Here is a 17,827-nt window from a genome sequence, read left to right as displayed (position 1 = left end):
TATTTTTATTTTATTTTATATTGTTTATTTCATATTTTATGAGTATCAAATTACAATTATCACTATCCATCTAGGTAATCAACTAATAGTATAACAAACGGGTTATTGAACACATAATATCTGGCGATAATTATAGGGCTACAACAAATAAAACACGAAATTGATAAGCATGAAATCATTTACACGCTAATGCCTTGCAATTTGCTTTCATTTCCATTGCGTCGATATCGTTGGAGGGTAACAAACGCAATGCGTGGTGCTCTTCAGTTTGTGTACATTCTTGTTTTTGGGATCTTAAGTTTTGAATCCATACAAGGGAAGAATATAACACATCATCATCTAAGTTATGAGGGGTAAGCAATAATGAAATTACAACTATTGAATTATATCCATTGTAATTGCAATAATTACCTGTAGGTATAAGATCGTTGATATTTTTCTGGATAGCTCGGAACAGTACAAAACCTTTAGGGAAACTTTTCACAAATCCCTAGATGTTATTGGTCAAAGTAAACAGCCATATAGTATACGGGTGCTACTGGAACCCCATAAATTGGCGGCAGTTAAAAAATATCTCAAGAAAAACAACTTAAAATTTGCCATTATTAATGACAATGTTGCCACGAGCGTACGGGCTGAGAAAGTGTTTCAGCGTACCAGTCGTTCCGTCATAAACAATGACGCTATCGATTTTCATAGTTATCAGCGTTTCGACGTTATCAATAATTACCTTGATAAATTAGCTGCGGAGTTCCCCCAACAGGTTGACACAGTGGAATTGGGTAAATCATACGAGGGTCGTAGTCTAAAAGCTATACACATAAGAGAGAAACGAGACGACGCAGTGCAGCAGAAACCTTTGATACTCATTGATGCCGGTATACATGCACGTGAATGGATATCGCATGCAACAGCTTTGTATGTCATCCAACAGCTGGTGGAAAATTCAACATTTTACCAACGGGAATTGGAAATGTATGATTGGCTTATATGGCCGGTGGTTAATCCAGATGGTTATGAATATACCCATGAAAACGAAAGGTTTTGGCGTAAAACAAGACAACCTGATCCGGAAGGTTTCTCATCTTGTGTTGGAGTGGATTTGAATAGAAATTTCGATTTCTATTGGGGTTATGTGGGCAGTTCATTTGATCCCTGTGACATTGATTATCATGGACCTGAGCCTTTTTCAGAACCCGAAGCGGTGGCTTTAAGGGAGTTATTGTTTAAGGTGAACAGCACCTGCAAAATGTATCTAACCCTACATTCATATGGCAATTATTTGTTGTATCCATGGGGTTATGATAAGTAAGTGTGGAAATTTATTTTGAAATTATAAAGAAATTTAATCAGAAATGCATTTATTTTTTGTAGTATCCTACCTCCCAATTGGCATTATTTAGATGCAGTAGCCCGTGCCGGTTTGGAAACTATTAGAAACACCTCTGGCACATTTTACACGGCGGGCAGTAGTGCCCACACATTGTATCCAGCTTCGGGTGCCAGTGATGATTTCGCTTATGGCGTTGCCAACATTCCGGTAGTCTTATGCATGGAGCTGCCATCAGGGGGCAATGGTTTCGATCCGCCAGCTGATAGGATATTACCATTGGTAACAGAAACTTGGCGTGGTATACGCGCTATGGCATTGGAGGTTAGGGAATATCCTTTGCGCAACAATGCAACAAGTATTACAACGAATTTATTGTTTGCAATTGTTATGCTACTATTAACTAAACTACTTTTAATTTAAATATAATAAATATAAACTTAAACAAAATGCGAAATTGTTGTGAATATTTTTGGATAAATCATTGAGCCACAAAACTACACGCGGAAATATATATGTTACAAATATGTTTGCACCCAAAAAATATGTGTTTTGGACTGATTGCAAACAAGCATATGTTTGGATCCAAACTTATTATGTTTGGGTCCAAACAAATTTACAACATTTGTAACATATCTCAAGTTAGAATATATTTTTTATGGGTTAAGAGAGTATTTTTCTTAAAGAGAGTAACAACAGGGTTCTGGCTTATATTATAATAAAGAGCTGTGTGCATGGTTCACTAGAAGACGAAGAAGCGACAACGGGAGTGTGAAAAAGTTTGTTTTTGCTTTAGTGGTGTGTATGCGACATGCACCCAAATGTTTGTGTTGCGTTCTTTGTTGTTTTTGTGACGATTTATTCTTCCACAAGCAGACATTTTCTCTGTGATTTACAGTTAACCAACCTAGCAAGAAAAGAGGGAAAAAATGGTATGAATTATTATTGTTCTTTTTGCGAGGAAGGCAGAGAGCATTTTCTTCAGTTTATTCAAGACAATCGTTGAGTAAAGAGGTAAAGCGAGGGGATAAATCAGGGATTTGAGGTTTCTTAAAATCATTGGTCTATTTTTTCCGATAACATAAAGGAAACATTTTTATCGTAGTAAACAATTGTAGATTTTTCCAGATAGTGTTTATACCCTCAGCATTTATGCTAACGATAGCATATACACTTTCATACGGACAAAATGTGCCTCATCGAAATAATGGTTTTAGACCCCAAGTATGTTTGGACGAAATCCGTTTCAGACAATTTGGAGTTGATTAAGGCATGTCCGTCTGTCTGTCTGGCTGGAGCGCACGATAACTCTCGAACGGATCAACCGAATCGGTCCAAATTAGGTTTTCGTAATATTTTGTCCAAACTTAGTTTAAGTTCGAAGATGGGTTATATCGGTCCACTCCTTCCGGTACCTCCCTTACAAAAGTTGAAAATGTTCGCAAAATTTGTGCGCACGATAACACTTGAATGGAGTAACCGATAAGGACTCAATCGGTCCACTCCTTCGGGTACCTCCCACACAAGATTTTGGAAAAGTTCAGTTTAGGACCTGCTCTCAAATCGATTTGATTTTTCTTGTAACAACTTGTATTCCCTGCGCCCCATACGACGGTACAAGTTTCATCAGGGGCAAGTCCATACTTCTTGAGAAAATAGCCTGAAAGGTGCAAATAACACCTATGACACCGTGTGTAGTGGTTGGAGCGCAAGATAACTCTCGAACGGATCTGCAGACTCTGTCCAAAATTTGGCCTCCGTAATATTTTGTCCAAACATAGATTAAGTTCGAAGATAAGCCACATCGGTCCACTCCTTCAGGTACCTCCCCCACAAAAGTTGAAAAATGTTTGGACAAATTATGCGCACGATAACTCCTGGAGGGTGTAACCGATTTAGTCCATACTTTACACACCCTAATGTATCTACCAGATATAGATCAGGCTAGAATGTGGACTACATTTGTCCACTCCTTCGGATACCACACACAAAAAATTTCGGATAAGTCCACTTTAAGACCTGCTCTCGAATCACTTTTATTTTTGTTGAAGCTACTTGCTTTCGCTGCCTCAATTTTTGCCTAAGAGTTTTTCAGGGGCAAGTCCATACTTCTTGAGAAAACAGCCCGAAATATGTAAAAACCCCTATGGCACCATATGTAGTGTCTAGAAAGCACCATAATTTTGGAACTGATCAACCGATTTGGTCCAAAATTTGGCCTGTTTGTCTGGAGAGCACCATCACTTTCGAACTGATCAACCGATTTGGTCCAAAACTTGGCATTCGTCATACTTTGTCCAAACTTATATTCAGTTCGAAGATAGGCAATTTCGGTTCACAACTTCCTGTACCTCCTCCACAAAAGTTAAAAAATGTTTGGAAAATTTCGTCCATACTTAATACATCCTAATATACCTACAGGTATGAATAAGTTTCGAATATGGACTATATTTCGAAAAAAAAAAATTCGCATAAGTTCACTTTAAAACCAGCTCTCGAATCCCTTTGATTTTTGTTGAAGCAGCTAGCATTCGCTGCCACAGTTGGATATAGTAATATTTCTTCGAATATTAGATGCAATTCGAAGGTGGTGCTTATAGGACCACTCCTTCCGGTACCTCGCCCGTAATATTCGCTAAAATGATACGCGCGATATCTTAAAAACGTAGCAACCGATTTGGTCCAAACTTTGGATCTCGAAATATTTTGTCCAAACTTAGGTAAGTGCATCTTTCCTTATATAATGGCCCAAATGGTGCGGTATCTATAGATATCCACAGCAAAACTTTTTGTCGGTTCATACGCTCAACATTTCGAAAACCTCCTAAATACATAATTTTTTTTGGGAAAAAGTGTTTCAATCCACACAGGCTGAGGGTATATCTCCGTCTGATACTTGTTTACTTGATATACCCTCAGCATTAATGCTAACGAGTGTATATACACTTTCATACGGGCAAAATGTGCCTCATCGAAATAATGGTTTTAGACCCCAAGTATGTTTGGACGAAATGTGTTTCAGACAATTTGGAGTCGATTGAGCAATGTCCGTCCGTCTGTCTGGCTGGCTGGTGCGCACGATAACTCTCGAACGGATCAACCGATTCGATCCAAAATTTGGCTTTCGTAATATTTTGCCCAAACTTAGTTTAAGTTCGAAGATGGGCTATATCGGTCCACTCCTTCCGGTACCTCCCCACAAAAGTTCGAAAATGTTCGGAAAATTTGTGCGCACGATAACTCTATAAGGGGGTAACCGATTTGGTTCATACTTTGCCCATTGTGAAATATGTGTCAGACTTAGATGAGGTTCCAATATGGACTCAATAGGTCTACTCCTTCGGGTACCTCCCACACAAAATTTCGGATAAGTTCAGTTTAAGACCTGCTCTCGAATCGCTTTGATTTTTGTTTTAGCAACTTGTATTCACTGCCCCCCATACGACGGTACAAGTTTCATCAGGGGCAAGTCCAGACTTCCTGAGAAAATAGCCTGAAATATTCACAAAAGCCCTATGACACCGTGTGAGGGCTTGGAGCGCAAGATAACTCTCTAACGGATCTGCTGATTGGGTCCAAAATTATGCCTTAGGAATATTTTGTCCAAACATAGTTTAAGTTCGAAGATAAGCTATATCGGCCCACTCCTTCAGGTGCCTCCTCCACAAAATTTTAAAAATGTTCGTACGGTAACTTTTGAAGGGAGTGGCCGAAATGGTCCATACTTTACACATCTTATTATATCTTCCAGATATAGATCAGGTTCAAATATGGACTACATTTGTCCACTTCATCCAGTACCTCCCAAACAAAATTTCGGATAAGTTCACTTTAAGACCTGCTATGAATCACTTTTATTTTTGTTGAAGCAACTTGCATTCGCTGCCTCAATTACGGCAGTAAAAGTTTTTTCAGGGGCAAAACCACACTTCTTAAGCAGACAGCCCGAAGGGAGTAAAACCCCCCCTATGGCACCATATGTAGTGGCTGGAGATCGACTTCCATAATGGTCAATGTCGATAAATTGCCCCGCACAACTTCTGCTCTTAACATCTTATCAACATTTTTGTCGGTTCATACGTTCAACATTTTTAAAACCCTCTAAATACATACGTTTTTTGGGGAAAATTTTTTTCAATATACACAGGCTGAGGGTATATCTCTGTAGGCCAAGCCGACTGATACTTTTTTACTTGTTTTTAGTAAATTAAATGTCCAATAGATTTTATAATTGAATCAAAAATGTGAATGTAAATATTTTATTGGACAAAGATGAAATCGCATTTAATATTGGTAATACCATTAACACATTTTTCATATACTTACATATACATATATATATGAAATATGGATGTCCTATTTATAACATTATATAATCATTTGATTCCAGATACCGGTTTCGCGGTATCTTTGGTTTTAATTTTGAGTAGAATGCGTTTTATTTCACAGCTAACGAGAAGCGTTCAGAGATGTTTCTATATTTTATAATTTTTTTTTTAATTTTTTTTTTTCTTTCTAAAACAGTGAGACTACATTTACTGTTTTATAAATTCTACGATTCCGTTTTTCTTTCATTAAAGTCTTTTATGTGTTTCTTGTGATTGGAATTCTGTATGTAAAAAAATACAAAAACCACCATTTAAAAATGTGTAAGTTTTTTGTGGTTTTGGGTTTGTATTTGTATTTCATGGAAACTAATATTTGTTTGCATTATTTGTGTGCAGTCTGTCGGGGATGCCTGAACCTCTAATGAGGCAAGCGCCTAAAAGTTCACTTCTTTTATAGATTTTCGAATATAATAATTATTTCAAAGTAATACCAAATACATGGAACGGGGCGGGTTATTCATATATCATAAAGTATATCTGCAGCTGAATATCGCAATAATTATGGTCATCATAAAGTGATAAATCGATTTGACCGCTAAATAGGTAGGTAGCTATTTGCTACCAAAATTACGATTCAAGAAATTAGTTTTAGCTAACACTTTGACACAATTATGTGGTGGAGAAATAATTATTTCAAAATTCTTGTAGTTGTATTAATAGGTGCAACGTTTGTGCGGTCCTATGAACTCTATAAGAAGTAAGTTTACCAGCACGAATGAAGCAAAAAAAAAACAAAAATAAACAAAACAAAATATTTTCCAAATTCATTTTTTAAGTTATAAAGTCTACGATGTTTATGCCGAGGATGAGAATCAATTGCGCAGCCTATACAAATTAAGTAAAGAAAATAGAAAATATGATTTCCTCAATTTGGCTCGACGTCCTGAGGACACATCCAAAGTTTTGATTGCTCCCGAAATGAACGGCGAACTAAGGAGTGCTTTGGAAATGCTTCAACTAAATTTCACCTTAATTCACGATGACATCTCACAATTGATACTAAAAGAGAGACAAGAGAATTTACGTAATACCCCACCCCAATATCCGTTGGATGTTTTCGAACGTTATTATCGCCATGACGAAATCAATGAACATATGGAGGTATTGGCGAAACTCTATCCCTCAAGGGTCTATGTAAAAACCTTTGGTTGGTCCTATGAGAGGCGTCCGCTGAAAGTGATGACCATAACAAATGGTGATAAACGCAACGATAAAAAAGTGATTTTTGTTGATGCAGCCATGCATGCCCGTGAATGGATTACTCCAGCAATGACCCTGCACATTATGAGTGAATTAATTTTGAATTATGAAAACAACAAACATCTGTTGGATGAATACGATTGGGTTATTCTGCCTGTGGTCAATGCTGATGGTTATGAGTATAGCCACGAAGAATATCGTTATTGGCGTAAAACCCGACGCCCCAATCCCAATCATGTGGGAGAGGGGGATGAGGAGTGTTATGGCACAGACCCAAATCGCAATTTTGATCATTATTGGGGCTGGGAAGAGGGTGCCTCCCCCGATCCCTGTGATGAAACCTATCATGGCGAGAAAGCATTTTCAGAACCCGAAACTCAGGTGGTACGCGATATTATGCGCACCTATAGGGGACGTCTAATGTGGTATTTAACTCTCCACTCTTATGGAAATTACATTTTATTGCCCTGGGGTCACACTAAGTAAGTTTGAGCGTTTTTTTTTTATAGTAATATGATTTTTTTAAAAATAATTATTTTTAGTGAATTACCTGAAAACTATTTCGCAATGATGGATGTTGCCGATGCTGGTGCCATGGCCATTGTCATGTCCACTGGCGGTATTTACACCTATGGTAATACATATAAAGTAATGTATCCCACATCGGGAGATTCTGCAGATTATGCTGTGGGTGCCATTAATGTACCAATTTCAACCTGCATTGAAATGCCAGCTGGTGGTTTCTTGGGTTTCGATCCACCCGTTAGACAAATTGAACAAATTGTTGTCGAAACTTGGATTGGTATACGTGCAATGGCCGAGGTTGTGGTTGATAAATATTAAAATTTATCTAATTTTTTAAAAATATGAAATATTAAAATCTATCTAATTTTTTAAAAATATGAAATAAACTTTGAACTAAACATGCAATTCATTTATATTGGTAAAAGTTATTTTTTGGCCAAAGATGATGTTATTAATTAATTACTTGGCTTTATGTATTAAACACACAATAGTAAACAAGTTTTGTGTAGATGTGGTGATACGGATTTTTCATTATTATTATTTTATATTTTATATATAGACATTTTAGAGTTTATTTTATAAATATATTACTAGCAATAGCCCGCTACATCGTATGCGGAAAGGATATAAAAACAAATAAACAATATTTAATATGGAAATGGCGAACCCTGAAAATGTTGTTGTATTAATACCAATTTTAATCAATATTTATTTACATTTATTTAATTAATTTATTTATTTTTATTTTAATTTAACGATTCGTTAGTTCGTATTACTTTAGTTATATTTTCAAAAAAACCAGCCGTTGATCAACCTTACAGATTAACAGCGAGGCCAACGTTACACGCCAATACTCAAATTAAATCCAAAAACATATATTTCAGCTCTATTCCTACACCCAACAACAGATTGAGAACCATTAATTAAGTTTCGTATACTTACGGTACGGATTTCGACAATGCACAGTGGTGGCGTGACAAAAATACTTCTAGATGATATATCGGGCTGAAATTTTTATCAATTGGTTCTCTGGGGCTAAAAACACTCTAACAAAAATATTGGAGTCCTAGGTCCAAAATTTCTATTACTAGGAGTTGTTATTGCTTTAACAGTTAAGTCAGAGTTTAGAACAGGATTCTATAAATAAATGTGACATTGGTCCACTTTTGGTCACAGCCTCCTAGGGTTACCATATATTTTTCTGTATATTTTTCTAAGTTACCCTGTTAAAAGAAATCACTAATAGCACAAAAACATTATATTGAACATAAATGTAAGAAAGGATAATAAAAATAATTTTAAAAATTCAAAAACTATGAATTCGGAAACTAAGAAAGGGACTTAGACTTTTGGTCATAACTGCCAAAACCGCAAAATTTCAGAAAAAAGTCTATACAGTTTTGAAATCTACAGGAGCTAGGCTTCAATTTGGTACTAGTGATCATTCTGGCGTATTTTTGGAGAGTGACTAAAACTGTAAGGAAATCCATACATCTATATTAAATAATTTCTTTTTCACCAATATTATAACCAAAATATTTGCCAACCCTTGCAATTTAGAGGAATTTTCATAACTAGAAAAATGAAGCTTATAGCTCATTTAGACTAGCCATAAATCCTCGACTGAATTTAATAAATCCAGTACAAATCTCATTGCATTTAGATATACATTTTGGAGGATTTAAATGGCAGTCAGCTGATTTTTGTTCATAGCACAATTACCAAGGTAGATGCGTCTGCCCATCTGAACGAATGTGAAACTTCAAAAGAATTTTTTGTAAATTGAATTCGTCTCAAAAAACATACGTCAAATTACAAATGTATTGTTTAATACTGAAAATGTTAGCACATTATGCTACTAATGCTAACTGAAGAGCAAATAAAGAATTATTTTATCACAGTTTGTCCATATAAAATAAATAAACGAATTATTTTATCGTTTAGACATCATAAATATTAGTCTTGGTTGATTAAAATCAACTTTGTACATCAAAACAAATTTAATTTTTCCACCTTGTTTACAAATTTTTACATTTTAAATTATTTTTAGTGTAGCAATTCACCGATGCATCTACCTTGTTTCTTGTGCCAGCTTGCAACTTTTTGTATTTTCTAGCAACATGTTGCAAAAAACAGAGTTGTATACGAGGATTTATGCCATATTTAAAACAAATCCACTCAATAGGAGGATTTATTTTTGTATGGGAAATCTGGTAGATTTTGGCTGGATTTAGCAAATAAAACCTGATAATGCGCTAAATCCGGCTAATGGTGTCATATCTAAATGGCATATTAGGCAATTTACTAAATGATTCAACGTAAGTTAAGGCGTTAAAAATAGTCCTTTGTTTCATAAATTCGCTTAGAATATAACTCATTTTTATATACATTTTTAAATACTTTTTTCTTCAAAATTAGTCATGTTTGTGAGGATTTTTCCTCTTAAGAACCGCGAAAAATGGAAAAAATAAGTTGAGTTTCAACAAAATTTTTTTTCTTTAATCTTTTAAAATGACGACATGAATTTTTTGATTTTTGTCGTTGGGTGCATCCACTGTGTAATGGCTCAACCCTACACTCACATTAATACAAAATAATAACAGTAATCCTAACAGCATCGTAATTCCAAATCTCAATATTCCAGCTGTATCCGTTCGTCCCATTCGAAATTGCGCCAAATTTAGTACCATTTAGTACCCATATGTACGATTTTCCAAACCAGAATCTTTTAACTTTAACAGTAATCTTAATTCGAAATTTCTGGATTCCAGCTCTATCCGTTCAACCAAATCCAAATTGTACCAAATTTAGTACAATTTAGTACTTTTCGTACCCATAGGTACTAATTTTAAAAACTTCCTCAATCCAATCAAAGTTCAGAATTCCACGGCAATCCGTTCGCCCAAATACCAATTGTACCAAATTTAGTACCATTTAGTATTTTTCGTACCCATAAGTACGAATTTCCAAAACTGTCTCATCCTACACCCCAACAGTAATCTTAATGGAAAACTTCAGGATTCCAGCTCTATCCGTTCACCCAAATCCAAGTTGTACCAAATTAATTACCATTTTGTACTTGCCGTACCCATAAATACGAATTTCAAAACTACCTCAATCCTGCATTCCAAAAGTAATCTTAATTCCAAATTTCAGGTTTGCTCCGTTTATGATATATTTTGCTTACCATTTTAGCGACTATTTTCGAACTTTTGTGGGGGAAGTACCAGAAGGAGTGTACCTATAAGCACCATCTTCTAATCTATATATATAAAAATGGTGTAAAAAATGTAAAAAATGAGAACGGCTAGGCCGATTTTTGTAAAATTTTTTGTCAGTTATTCGTATTTTCGAGGAGAAGGTCTTTACGGAAGAAAATTTTGGAAAATCTCTCTGGAAAAGTCGGAAAATTGGAAAAATCGAAAATTGAGTTTTTGTCTGAAATTTTATTCCTCAATAGCGAGACGAAGTTCGCCGGGTCCGCTAGTTTTATATAATATTCGAAGAAATATTACGATATGCAAAGTGTGGACAAACGCAGTATTCGGTTCGGGAGTTGTCGTGCTCACTAGCCACACATGCTGGCCATAGGGGTTTTTTTACTGTTTATGGATTAGCCATTTAAAAAACTTGTACCATCGTAATAGGGACTTTGAGTGCAACATGTTGCAAGAAAAATCAAAACGATTCGAGAGGAGGTCCTAATCTGCACTTTTCCGAAATTTTGTGTGGGAGGTATCCAAAGAAGTGGACCCATAGAGTTCATATTGTAACATGATCTATGTCTGGTCTATGTATGGACCAAATCGGTTACTAGCTTTAAGAGTTATCTTCGCACAATTTTTCCGAACATTTTCGAACTTTTGTGGGTGAGGTACCCAAATGAGTCGACCGATAAGGCCCATCTTAGAACTTGAATCAACTGTGGGCAAATTATTAAGATAGCCAAATTTTGGATCGAATCGGTTTATCCGCGCGCGCTACCGCGCGCTCGATCCACAACACATGGTGCCAATGCGGATTTTTAGAGCTTTCAGACCATTTTCTCAGGAAGTATGGACTTGCCCCTGAAAAAACTTGCACCGTCGTAATGGGGGCAGCGAATATAAGTTGCTATAACAAAAATCGAAGCAATTCGAGAGCAGGTCCTAAACTAAACTTTTCCGAAATTTTGTGTGGGAGCTACCCGAAGGAGTGGACCGATATAATCCATATTGGACTATCATCTACGTTTGGTAGAAAGTTCACGATGTGTAAAGCATGGACCAAATCGGTTACTACCTTTTATAGTTATCGTGCGCACAATTTTTCCGAACATTTTCGAACTTTTGTGGGGGAGGTACCTGAAGGAGTGGACCGATATGGCCCATCTTCGAACTTAAACTAATTTTTTTACAAAATATTACGAAGACCAAATGTTGGACCAAATCGGTTCATCCTTTCGAGAGTTATCGTGCGCACCAGCCATTCAGACAGACAGACGGACGGACATTGCTAAATCGGCTCCAAATTGTCTGAAACGGATTTCGCCCAAAAATACTTGCGGTCTAAAACCATTATTTCGATAAGGCACATTTTGCCCTAATGAAATTGTGTATGAGGAAAAGTTAAAAAAATTTAACATTGATGAAGCCAAGGTTTGATCTGTTATAATTCGCGAAATATTGCAGTGTACCTCAAACGAAGTGTTTTTAATCAAAGCTCAAAAATGTGGCTAAATACATAAGTTTATTTGCGCGGAAGCTATGACCGCGTAAATGAATAAAAATAAGTAAAAACACGTTGAAGCAAACGAGTTTTTTACGTTGTTATTCGATTGGCGGTTAAACCGTTTAAATTACGGATATCTGTCCAAAGTAAAAGTAGAAGAATACACAATGAAGATTACACTTTTAATGTATCAGATTTCAAAATATCCACTACATCCACTACATTTTATGGATGCTGACATTTTGAAGCCAGATTTTAGGTGTTTTTTGTATTTTTAATCTAACTGCGACGCGCATTCGGGTACTTCAAACATACAATAGAATCAAAGTACTCGCGATTACGCATAATTTGATATGTATATTGACTATGTAGCCCAGACAGCATCACAGTAATTAACTGCCAAAGGCCAAAATTTAGTGCGATATTTTTTGGAAAAACCCTATTTTTTGGGTACAGTATTTACAATATCCTTTTGATTGTGCTGGCACCCCAAGATATTTTAATTTTTTGACGGCCCGGATTATATAAATCATAGATCGTGAAAATCCATCCACTAGAACGGCGAAAACAGGAACTGTAAAAACAGAAAAATGTGTGTAAAATGTTTTTGAAAGTATCGCGGATTTAATCACGTTTTCTGTGGATTGTTTCCTTTTCAATGAAGAAACTGACACATCACTCGCGTTTTTGCGAAAACAGCGGTTTAAAAAATTTAGTGGCATGGGAGCAGTATCCGATTTATCCTAAAAATAATGTGTGATGCTACATCCACGGTTCTTGATAGATTTTATCGAAATATGTATAGATCGATGTATTTTTTCATTGATGATAGTGAAATCGGATGCGCATAAAAAGTGTATGTACTTTGTGCAAATTATAAGCGTTATACAGTTTGTTGCACACTAAACTGCAGACGATGCTACATCTAAGCGGCCAAAGTAAATCCTGGCAAATGTTTAAAAATTAAAAGAGAAGAATTCGCTGCATTGGAAAACCGCATGCGCATCAAGTTATTTTGAGGATTTAGCGATTTACACGCATTTCAGCGTGAACATTACCCGATACAGTTTTATTTCAAGATTATACCCCATTGAGAGTAACTCAACATTTATTTGAAAGATACGCATATCTTCTGCTAGATGTTAGCGTGTATTCGAGAAGTGATTAGAATAAAAAATGTTATTTTTTGAGTGAAATTTAGCTAAAATAGAAGAATAACTTCGACCTGTTTTTCTTACAATTTCTTCAACTAACTCACAAAATAAATTTTTCTCTTACAAAAATAGGATTTGTATAGTATAGGTTTTATTTGAATCTTCGCGATGTTTAGATTACGTACATATTTTTTAGATGCATAAACAGGTTGAATTTTATTAAAACAAATTGCAAACTACCAATTGTTTTGAATGATTTCCTAATTTTCGCGAAAATTTACAACTTTTTCACTAAAGTTATGAAACCTCAGTAAACATATAGTATGTAGGAAGCTATAAATTAACAATGTTTCTCTATATAATGAATAGCGTTTTTAAAAGATTTTTCTAATATTCAGAATTGAAACCGCCATAACTTTTGCGCGCAATATCAACAATTAGTATCTCGAACAGATTTGAGAATGGGAATTTTTTCTCAATGCATGCTCCATAAATGGTTCATGTAGCGGCAAAAACAAATTTTAATTTTTTTTCAAATGAAATATTAAAAAATTCTGAATTTTCCTCATATACCCTCGTTAGAATAAATGCTGAGGGTATACAAATTTTGAAAAAATTCTATGAAATGAAAAAAAAAATCTCAAAAAATTATTTCTAAAAAAATTCTGTACCGATTTTCTTGAAATTGTCAGGGAATGTACAGGGATGGCCCCGAAACGGGCTATATATTTTATTGTATTTGAACATTTTCTGAAAATGTCATGAAATTAGGTTCAGTAGTTTTCAAAAAATAATGTATTAAAAAGGGTGGGCGTGGTTATCAATTTTCAATATATAACATATTTATAGCGTTTTTAAAAATGTTGCATAGGGGAGGTACCCCGCCCCCTATGGAATTCAATAAAATATGTAGCCAGTTTTCGGGGGCCATCCTTGTAAATTCCCTGACAATTGCAGAAAAAACTTAAATTGAAAAAGTGAGCGTGGTAAAATTTTCTTTACATAAAAACGTAAGTTTGGTTATGTCGTTTTTTTAAATATGTCAAAGGGGCGGGGTACCCCTTCGAAATTCAAGAAAATGTACATCTTATTTTCACCGAGGGCCATCCCTGTACATTCCCTGGAAATTTCATGGGTTCAGTAGTTTTGTAGATGTAATATATTTTAAAAAAGTGGGCGTGGTCAAGTTTTTGGGTCCCAATAAATAGGTTAGGTCGGAGACACAACCACAATTGTCTCGCAAATTAATTTCCAAACCGATACATTCGTAGCATTTTTAAAGAAATAGGGTATAGGGGAAGTACCCGGACCCTCCGCAATTCAACAAAATGTGTAGCCCATTTTAACCGGGGACCATGCCTGTACATTCCCTGACAATTTCAGAAAAATTGGTTCAGTTGTTTTTGTAGAAAAGATAAAAATTTAAGATTAAACCTAAGTCGGGTTATGGCGAACATTTCACAACTGATGTCATTACCAACGAACGGCATTTGATTTTTATTTATAAAGATTTTATATTTTATATTTTATTTTTTTATATTTTATATTTTATTTTTAGATTCACTTTGGCAGTTTTGTTGAGATGTGTGTTTTACTTACTATTTGTGGGATGTAATTAAAATTGATTACTTTAGGCTCACTTTAGGGTCAGTCACACTTATTCTTGAGCTCGAGTCGTCATAATATTGGGGAAGGGTTCTTTGTTTCAATACAAAGAACTAAGAGAACTGATGAGTCCAAGTGGAGTTGGACGAAACTAGTCCCCTAAAGTAATCAATTTTAACTACATCCCACTTTAAACTTGTTGTTTTTATATTTTATATTTTGTATTTTATATTTTACATATTATACTTTATGTTTTATTCATATATTGTAGGTTTTTTGTTGTATAGTTTCTATTATATTTATTTATTTCTATATATATAAAAATGGTGTAAAAAATGTATAGTAATTCATAAAATGAGAACGGCTAGGCCGATTTCTGTAAAATTTTTTGTCAGTTATTCGCATTTTCGAGGAGAAGGTCTTTACGGAAGAAAATTTTGGTAAATCTCTCTGGAAAAGTCGGAAAATTGGAAAAATCGAAAATTGAGTTTTTGTATGAAATTTTATTCCTTAATACCGAAACGAAGTTCGCCGGGTCCGCTAGTTTATTATATTATAATTCCATATATTCCCGCTGTCTTGGTACCGTGCCAAATTATTGTCACCATACTATTTCAATTTGTGGCATTTTCATCCAGAATTTATATGATAGATGTCCAGTGGTGAATGTTTAGATATTTTCCACTCTAATAAATATTTCAATATTATTTTCAAATTGTTGCCAGAAATTGAGTTAAATTATGATAAGATTTGATTATTTGTAAAAAATAATTTATAACTTATTAGTAGTTAATTTACGATTAGATAAGCCGATTCGCATGCGTCGAGGTTAGGCGATTATGGTGGTGGTGGTATATGTAGTGTTGATGCTACTGATTTGGATGAAGCCAGTAATAAAGTGTGTTCCGCTACGAACGGATCACTAGAGATGTTGCGATCAACTGTTGCAATTTTGGCTTTAGGTGCCATTGTGGCCCTAAGCAGTGCCAGTGGCATTGCCTATGATGGGTAAGTCCTTTAAGAAATTTGTATGGTGAAGAAATAATAATCTACTTTAAATTACAGTTACAAAATCTACGAGGTTGTACCCCAAACTCAAGAACAAATTGATTTCCTTTATAAGCTGTCCAAAAACGAGGAATTCTATGATTTCTTTGCCTTGTCGAAATTACCCAACCATGTGGCTCGTGTCATGGTCAATCCCAATGAAGAGGAAAATTTCTTGGCTGCATTGGCCTCTTTGGGTTTGTCACACAATGTCCTCAATGAAAATGTTGGCCTTACCATTGAACGTGAATTCCAACTGATGAAATTGAGACGCAGTTTAACACCTTTCACTGGCAAAGGTCGTTTGAGCACCGAACGTTATTACTCACATGACGAAATCAATGCCTACATTGAAGATTTAGCCGAACGTTATCCTGACCGTGTATCCGTCCAACAAGTCGGCAAATCCTACGAAGGTCGTGACATGAAGACCATAACCATTAGCAATGGTGATGGCCGCAAAAACAAGAATGTCATCTTCATGGATGGTGGTTTCCATGCCCGTGAATGGATTTCTCCAGCTGCTGTCTTGTATGTCATTGACCAATTGGTGGAAAATTTCGAAGAGAATTCTGCTCTTCTTTTGGATTATGATTGGATTATTTTGCCCGTTGTTAATCCTGATGGTTATGAACATACCCAGACTGGAACTTTGGCTCGTATCTGGCGTAAGACCCGTCAACCATACAAATATTTGGGACAAACTTGTTATGGTGCTGATCCCAATCGTAACTTTGGTTTCCACTGGAATGAAGAGGGTGCCTCCAACAATCCATGTGCCGACACCTATGCTGGTCCCACACCATTCTCCGAAAACGAAACTATTGTTGTACGCGATCTAATGCATTCCTTGAAGGGACGTGGTGTCATGTACTTGACCATTCACTCTTATGGCAATTATTTGTTGTATCCGTGGGGCTGGACTGCGTAAGTTCTTTTTGTAAATTTTTAGTGATATAAACTTATTTAATTTTGGTTTTATTTAGTGACTTGCCCGAAACCTGGCCAGATTTGGATGAAGTTGCCCGTGCTGGTGGTGATGCTATCTATGAAGCTACTGGCACCGTTTACAGTGTTGGCTCTTCCACCAATGTCTTGTACATTGCTGCTGGTGCCAGTGACGATTATGCTTTCTATGCTGGTTTCCCCATTTCCATTACCATGGAATTACCTGGTGGTGGTCTTACCGGCTTCGATCCACCAGCTTCGAAAATTGATGAATTCGTCACCGAAACCTGGATTGGTATCCGTGCCATGGCCCACAAAGTCGTTGAAAAATATCCCACAGAAAAACCTGCATTTTTGTAAACAGTTCATTTAATTAAATGGTTTGATTTAATTAAAAATTGCAAAATCAAACATATTTTTTGATTAACAGCTTTATCAATTTTAGAATGAAAGCAAATATTTCAAGTTCAGGTAAGTGAATGTATAAATGTAGGTGTGTGCATACAGAGATAGGTACTAAAAGAGATGAAAGAACATTGACAGATAAAAATTTAATAGATATTACGAGTATTTGTGGATGGCTGGTTGTTATCAAGTTATAGGTCTATGACATATATTTGTTTTGAAGTTGAACGATCTTCCTGATTACGGGGTAAATATAGATTGGACTTATTCTGTGCTGTAGGCACCAAATAGTGATTTAAATAAACTACTTTATTTGATATTTTTAATGGATTATAGTAAACATAAACTGCAGAATTTCCATGATGTTTCTATACTTGAAAACAAAGAGCGTAACAACAGGGTAAGCGGGAGCCCTGTATAATAAAGAGCTATGGGTATGGTGCAATTGAAGACGTAGAAGCGACGACGGGAGGGTAAAAATTTGTTTTTGCTCTGGTGGTGTGTATGCATATCGC

General features: G+C 35.6%; 3 protein-coding genes across 3 annotated transcripts; all 3 read left to right on the top strand.

The window, feature by feature from the left end:
• Window positions 1–221: 221 nt before the first annotated feature.
• On the top strand, window positions 222–1,780 carry LOC141402161 (carboxypeptidase B1-like). The gene is made up of 3 exons (XM_073982931.1): window positions 222–353; window positions 418–1,308; window positions 1,375–1,780. Exons 1-3 carry the CDS (start codon window positions 250–252, stop codon window positions 1,751–1,753), a joined length of 1,374 nt encoding a protein of 457 aa, XP_073839032.1. The 5' UTR covers window positions 222–249; the 3' UTR covers window positions 1,754–1,780.
• Window positions 1,781–6,302: 4,522 nt separating this feature from the next.
• On the top strand, window positions 6,303–8,110 carry LOC141401855 (carboxypeptidase B1-like). The gene is made up of 3 exons (XM_073982406.1): window positions 6,303–6,415; window positions 6,495–7,400; window positions 7,461–8,110. Exons 1-3 carry the CDS (start codon window positions 6,330–6,332, stop codon window positions 7,759–7,761), a joined length of 1,293 nt encoding a protein of 430 aa, XP_073838507.1. The 5' UTR covers window positions 6,303–6,329; the 3' UTR covers window positions 7,762–8,110.
• A 7,635-nt stretch (window positions 8,111–15,745) lies between these two features.
• Window positions 15,746–17,313, top strand: LOC141400786 (carboxypeptidase B1). Its single transcript, XM_073980283.1, has 3 exons — window positions 15,746–15,920; window positions 15,978–16,886; window positions 16,946–17,313. Exons 1-3 carry the CDS (start codon window positions 15,841–15,843, stop codon window positions 17,265–17,267), a joined length of 1,311 nt encoding a protein of 436 aa, XP_073836384.1. The 5' UTR covers window positions 15,746–15,840; the 3' UTR covers window positions 17,268–17,313.
• The last annotated feature ends 514 nt before the right edge of the window (window positions 17,314–17,827 follow it).

This window comes from Musca autumnalis, unplaced genomic scaffold (genome assembly GCF_047663935.1).
Source record: "Musca autumnalis isolate F117 unplaced genomic scaffold, ASM4766393v1 scaffold_4, whole genome shotgun sequence".
Classification (NCBI taxonomy): domain Eukaryota; kingdom Metazoa; phylum Arthropoda; class Insecta; order Diptera; family Muscidae; genus Musca; species Musca autumnalis.
The sequence above is the reverse complement of the archived record's forward strand: the minus strand, read 5'-3'. Positions and strand labels throughout refer to the sequence as shown.